The 7,054-nt window shown below is 43.8% G+C and overlaps 1 protein-coding gene across 1 annotated transcript in view; it reads right to left on the bottom strand.

The window, feature by feature from the left end:
• galnt14 (UDP-N-acetyl-alpha-D-galactosamine:polypeptide N-acetylgalactosaminyltransferase 14 (GalNAc-T14)) overlaps window positions 1-7,054 on the bottom strand; it is a 114,524-nt gene that overhangs the window by 25,701 nt on the left and 81,769 nt on the right. Inside the window, 2 exon segments of the mRNA XM_023974323.2 lie at window positions 3,200-3,284; window positions 6,334-6,421. Of these exon segments, the coding sequence (XP_023830091.1) occupies window positions 3,200-3,284; window positions 6,334-6,421 (173 nt within the window).

A 7,054-nucleotide genomic window follows, 5' to 3' on the forward strand; every position in this document is an offset into this window, starting at 1 on the left:
CACCACCCCGCCATGCTCCAACATCTGTGCCTCTTTAGCTCAACGCCTCTTCCAACCCGTCTCCAGTTTCAGTCCCACCACTCCTGGTAGGTAGGTCTCTGCTAAAAAGTGTGTGCGTGTGCCCGAAACCACACGTCTCTATCTGTGTGTCTATCTCTACCAGTGTGAGGAGCAGACTCCATGTGACACTGCACCAGTCTGGGCACTTGGCCCATGCTGCCAGGCTGTGTGATGTGGGATCAGCTTCCCACCAGGCCTGGGTCTGTGCCTGGGCTATTAGAGGGCCTCATTACTCTAACACCCCCAGGGGCTGGGTGCTGGGGTGGGCACGGAGGGATGTAGGGTATTATACAACGGGTGAGTCTAATCCTGAATGCTGATTGGTTTAAACCACATTCCAGCCGGTGTCTATTCCACAAGTTGCCACGGGCTAAATCTATGACATTAAAATGCCTATTTACTCTGTTCCATCTGACTGTGCAATTCACTGTCTAATCAGCCCAGGCAACTTATGAACTTGATCTCCGCTATAAAAAAAGCATCTAGACATTATCTCACATTTCTTTTAGAATAACATTCCATTTTCAACAGCGGAGATTTGTATAAACCTTACCGCCTGTCTCTCTGATATTTGCAACATTGTTTCAATATATAATCTCCTGCTGTCCCATAGTAATGAACATGTCGGGAGTCGGGATGAGACRGACTGGCAGGCAGMTTTTCTCAGCCAGTCGAAATCATGAATCAGCTGGCATAATTTTTATTGATATATACAAAGAAATGTCAATTGAAAAAAGGTCAAATGGAACACAGCTAATTTGCAGTCTTTCTAGCTTCAGTTTGAAATGGTTGTGTTACTGTAGCTGTGTTGTTGGCTAGCTCCTCTGAAAAATAGTGACCTGACGAGAGAGCACATTTTCTATGCCAGGCAAAATCGCGCCTCATTGGCTCATTGTTATGGATGTATCCAAATAAAAGTCACTAGAAAACAAACGCAAATGCAGCTACTTTGGTGTTATTCTGGCTGCATTTTGATGTGACTGTAAGTTAGCCGTAGTTGGCTAGCTAGTAAGCAAGGGACAAGAACGCTGCCAGCCAGTATGGCAATGCAACATTTAGAACGAACGACTGGGTCGCGTCTCTAGCAACCCTAGATTTGTGTCAGGACTATATCTTGTGGAAGGATGAAATAGTATGAATAAATTCATCAAAAAAGAGAGGAATGAAAGATGGAAGTACAAACAGAGAGCTGAGTAAAGTATGAAGAGGAAACTAGACGAGGGGAGGAAAAAGAAGAAAACAGAAAGAGAAGAGGAAGGGAAGATGAGAGACAGATTGCCCTGAGCAGGGCTGAGGGACGCAAGTGGAGAGGCTCACCATCTTACTCATTTCTCAAGTGGAGGGAAGATGGCAGCCCACAGCCCAGCGTCTCTGACACTCTCACCAGCGCTCACTGGCAGGAGCCAAGGCTCTCAATCCCCGCACGGCACAGTGAATATTCATGACGGAAACACGTGTGACCGACCGGCTCGATTTGGTCATATGTAGCATTTTTTTTTTTTTTACATTGGATAAAAGTAGAGACTCAGAGCTAGAAACACTACAGTGGAGGAACAATGGGAAAGAACTTCTGCTTTGAAAGTTGATAAACTTGTAACTTGAAAATGGCCCTTGAATGTTTTGGTACACCTACTGGAGAGCTCTTCTTGTCCACACCCACTCAGCATCGTTCACACCCTCTTAAGCTTTAGCCCCACCCATCTCATTAAGGGTTCACATCTGAGGCTAAACATAGTGAGTACGGTAATGTCCTAAACAACCAAAGATTTCAAGACTAAATACTGGTTTATACTACGTCTATCGACATTGTGACATCATAAACATTCTATTGTCGTCCGACATCAAACTTGTTGTTGTCATTTTGAAAAAGTATAAACAGACAGCAGCTTGGTGGTCCAAAATAGCATAACTGGTGTATTTTAACACCAATAAACCCATCCGTTTACAAATKAATTTAGTATATGTCWATCTAGCAAACCAGGTAACTAAAAKCAACTTTCTAAACAATGTTTTGGTTAGTTTCTAGCTTGTTAAGTTAGCTGGCAATGTTTTAAATTGGGGCTAATTTGTATTCATTATTACAGAAACAGAAACTCACAACAAGATGACCTACAAGTTAATGGCGAGCTAATTACAGAAAATAGCTTACGGTTGTGAGTGTGACGAAATAAAAGCAGGGCATTCTACCAGAGAATTTTAGAACTGAGACACTCGTTGGCCTAACGTTATATCCTAATTTGACTTTGGTGCAGGTCATGTTGTTCTCCACATTACCGTCTCTGGTAAACACACACTATATCAAATAAAAGTTTATTTGTCACATGCACAGGATACAGAAGGTGTAAACGGTACAGTGAAATGGTTCTGTCTTCTGTTTAGACATGAGTCTTCTGTTTAGACATGTAGCTAGCTAGCTAAACAATTTACCATCATTCCAACTCATAATGTTACTACCCTGCCTGAATTTTGACAACAGTATCAAGTATTTTCTTAGAAAATATGTTCCTTTATAGAAATGTGTGCTAGTGTTTTGAATATAAAAGTTGTTTATCTCTGTACCTGTAGAATAATTATTACCGGAAATGAACGGAGAGAGAGAGATGTGTGAGAGAGATCAATCAATCATTCTAGCCGAGCATTAAAATGACCTGCCCTGGATTCAGAGCCATCCGGGGCCAGGAGGATTAAAGATGATCAACTATTTTTGACTGAAATAATGCAAAGGTGCTTTAACTGGCTGTGGTCCGGTCCCCTCTCTGATCTCCTCTGGGCTGCATCCTCATTAGTTGTGCTGCTGCTATCTCTGCAGAGATCACTGGTTTAACTGCCTCTTCCAGCTGCTGCTGCTGCCTAGTCCGCCTCTCCCTCTCTCCTCCCTGATGGACTGTTCAGATCACAGTGCAGTGAAAGGACACAAGGGGAGACTTCATTCCACTGTTCCTCCGCTCTGCTCCATCAGATGAAAAAGAAAAAACATGGTTGCATGCTGCCAGCCACTGGACTTAGGAACGGAGGGATGAGCTGTCAGGCAGGCACCCCCTACTCCCCTCCTCTATCCCTCTGTCCCTCCACTCTCTTCTCTTCTGCAGCCAGGCCAGACCGTCCCGTAATATCCGTCTTCATGCCTCCCTTCACTTACTTAATGGGTTCGGTGGGGTCAGTTCTCCTGGCTTTCTGCTCAGCAGACAACTGCTCCCACTTGAAATGTAGACTCCAGTCGAAGCCTGCAGCAGAGAGAGAGAGATAATCACAACATGAACTGAGAATGTGGGAGGGTGAGGGAGAGAAATAGCGGGAGAGAGATGGTAAGTCAGGGGAGGGTCAGGAGGAGAGCATTGCAGGTCAGAGAGAAGGGAACCAAACGACTAACAACAAAAGGATGATGGGAGGAAGGGGGTGAGAAGGAGGGTGGACTATGAACTATAAAGGCGGGGTGGATTATAAAAACGCTGCAGCAGCCTCTTCCTTCATCACACGCTTTATTAATCTCTGGCAGAACACTGTCAATAATTACAACCACCATTCCTGCAACCGTCTCCTATTTAATTACTCTAATGATTAATTATGGGCCCCAGCCCATTGGCTAAWAGCTGATCTGGGCTGAACCTTGGGAATGACCTTTATCAGGCTTTACACAAGAGCTTTTAAATAGCCCTTCCCATCCTGTCCTGAGACAGACGCAGTGCCCTTGATGTCTTCAAATCTATGCATGAGAGAGCCAATTAATATTTGTTCTATTAAAACTTCTCTGGGCTATGTGGGACGCTAACGTCCCACTTGGCCAAAMGCCAGTAAAAATGCAGAGCGCCAAATTCAAATAAATTACTGTAAAAATCAAACTTTCATTAAATCACACATGAAAGATACCAAATTAAAGCTACACTTGTTGTGAATCCAGCCAACATGAAAGCACACCAAACGATTATGTTAGGTCACAGAAAAACAGCCATTTTTCCAGCCAAAGAGAGGAGTAACAAAAAGCAGAAATAGAGATCAAATTAATCACTAACCTTTGATGATCTTCATCAGATGACACTCATAGGACTTCATGTTACACAATACATGTATGTTTTGTTCGGTAAAGTTCATATTTATATCCAAAAATCTGAGTTTAGGCGGGACGCTACTGTCTCACTTGGCCAAAAGCCAGAGAAAATGCAGAGCGCCAAATTCAAATAAATTACTATAAAAGTCAAACTTTCATTAAATCACACATGAAAGATACCAAATTAAAGCTACACTTRTTGTGAATCCAGCCAACATGTCAGAATTCAAATAGGCTTTTCGGCGAAAGCAAACGATGCTATTATCTGAGGATAGCAAMAGAGTAAACAAAGAGAGAGAAGCATATTTCAACCCTGCAGGCGCGACACAAAACGCAAAATATAATTCATGCCTTACCTTTGACGAGCTTCTGTTGTTAGCACTCCAATATGTCCCATAAACATCACAAATGGTCCTTTTGTTCGATTAATTCCGTCAATATATATCCAAAATGTCCATTTATTTGGCGCATTTGATCCAGAAAWACACCGGTTCCAACTTGTGCAACGTGACTACAAAATATCTCAAAAGTTACCTGTAAACTTTGAAAACATTTCAAACTACTTTTGTAATACAACTTTAGGTATTTTTAACGTAAATAATCGATAAATTGAAGACGGGAGATCTGTGTTCAACAGGATTAAAACAAAACTGTAGCTAGCTTTCTGGTCACGCGCCTCTATCTAACAGTACATTCAAGTGACCCTCGTTCAAGATGGCCGTTACTTCTTCATTACACCCAAAGGAAAAAACCTCAACAAATCTAAAGAACTGTTGACATCCAGTGGAAACGGTAGGAACTGCAAGGAAGGTCAATTAAAATTGGTATGCCCAATGAAAACTAATTGAAAAGAGAGTGACCTCAAAACAAAAAAAAATCTGAACGGTTTGTCCTCGGGGGTTTACGGGCCTGCTAAATAAGTTCTGTTATTACTCACAGACATGATTCAAAGTGTTTATAAACTTCAAGTTTTCTATCCAAATCTACTAATAATACTGCATATCTTACTCTTCTGCGGTAAGAATAGGCTGGGCAGTTGGAATCTTGGGTTATGGCTTTTCATCAAACGTGAAAATGCTGCCCCCTATCCTAGAGAAGTTAATAAAGTACGTGATGAGTGTCTTTTGTGTACGTTGAAACATCGTGTGTGCGTGTGCACGGCTTTAGTGTGTCTGTGTATGTGTCTACAGTATGTGTAGTGTGTCACACCCTTGATCTGTTTTCACCTGTCCTTGTGCTCGTCTCCACCCCCACCAGGTGTCTCATGTTTTTTCCCCATTATCCCCTGTGTATTAACCTTGCATTTTTCTATGTGTCTGTTGCCAGTTCATCTTGTATGTTCAGTCGTAACCAGCGTGTTTCCCGTGTTTTTTTTTGTTCTTCAAGTTTTGTTTCTAGTCGTCCCGGTTCTTGACCTTTCTGCCTTGCCATGAACTCTGAGCCTGCCTGCCAATCCTGTACCTGCTGACTCTGACCTGGTTTACCAACGTCTGCCTGCCCGTCGACCTGCCCTTTGCCTGCCCCCTTGTGTTATAAAAATTATCTTAGAATCAAAACGTATCCGCCCTCCTGTGTTCTGCATTCTGGTCTTTCCGAGTCGTGATTGGTGTGTGTGTGGCTGTGTTGTGTGTGTGTGTGTGTGTGTGTGTTGTGTGTGTGTGTGTTGTGTGTGTGTGTGTGTGTGTGTGTGTTGTGTGTGTGTGTGTGTGTGTTGTGTGTGCGCATTTGGGAGAGAAGAGAGGGTCTGATGGAAGCAGACCCAGGAGTGCTGCGGCCGCAGCAGTCTGCAGGCAGGCAGGGCTGGCTCTCAGTGGATCCATACGCCTCTATTGACACCACATATTTTTCATGTTATGAGAGATGGCTACATCAATAATTAAAACGTCCAATCTGAGAAGGCCTTGGACTATTATCCCCATTGGCTGTCGTATCCAGTTCTCTGGGAACACTGATTGGAGCTGTTCATCTGGGTGTGTGTGTGTGTGTGTGTGTGTGTGTGTGTGTGTGTGTGTGTAGCCTCTACTATCCAGGTAATGGAGACCTAGTAGCCTGGGGGAGGAAATGGAAAGAAGGAAGGGATGGGGTCAGGGATAAGGGATGAAAAGAGGGATGGAGAAAGGGAGGGTTGGACAGAGAGCTGGACAGATACAGATACAGAGAGAGAGAGAGGGACATGAGTGTGGCGATAGCGATTAGGACGGGAAGGTCAAGTCCCTGTCGCTCCATACCTCCACGGAGGTCAGAGGAGGCTGCTACGTAGGCGAAGGTATCCATGTTGATGATGTCGATCACTGGGCTCACCACACAGGTCGGGTCCTGGTGAGACGAGAGAGAGAGAGACGGGGGTCAGAGATGTTCAAAACTCACAGTAAGAGCCAATGGCACGATTCCTTATTTACAGTTCAGAAGCTGAAGTTAATGAAAAAGGTATGGGAGTAATGGGAGGCATTGATGTGCTGCAGGGCACTGATTAAACATACATTATGTTCATACAGTAGGTCGCCCAGTAGTGTGGATGATGTTTCAGTTAATGCTCTGGTGCTCATTCAGTAGTCATAGCCTAGTAGTCCTGAAGTCAAGGAAATAACCGGGGAAAATGTACACATTTAGGACATGTGATACATCTGGTGGGATGTGCTGATTAATTGCTGTTAGGGTCACTTGAAAGACATGATAATGGCTTGGGGTCATTGTCTTGTCTTTCCTCCTTCCAGCTAAAGGAAGGTACATCGATCAGTGTCTGATCAGATCAGACAGAGTGAATAGGAGGTTAACAGGCGGTGTGTGTGAAAGTCATGTCTTGAAATAGTCTGCTCACACACCCATGCCTGCCATGCACACACCAGTCAGAACTCACAGACACACACACACTAAGTCTCAGTCAAAGCCCATGACAGAGTCATCTTTAGGAGCTGACACACACACACACACACACACACACACACACAC

The sequence above is a fragment of the Salvelinus sp. IW2-2015 genome, linkage group LG28, assembly GCF_002910315.2.
Source record: "Salvelinus sp. IW2-2015 linkage group LG28, ASM291031v2, whole genome shotgun sequence".
Taxonomy (NCBI): domain Eukaryota; kingdom Metazoa; phylum Chordata; class Actinopteri; order Salmoniformes; family Salmonidae; genus Salvelinus; species Salvelinus sp. IW2-2015.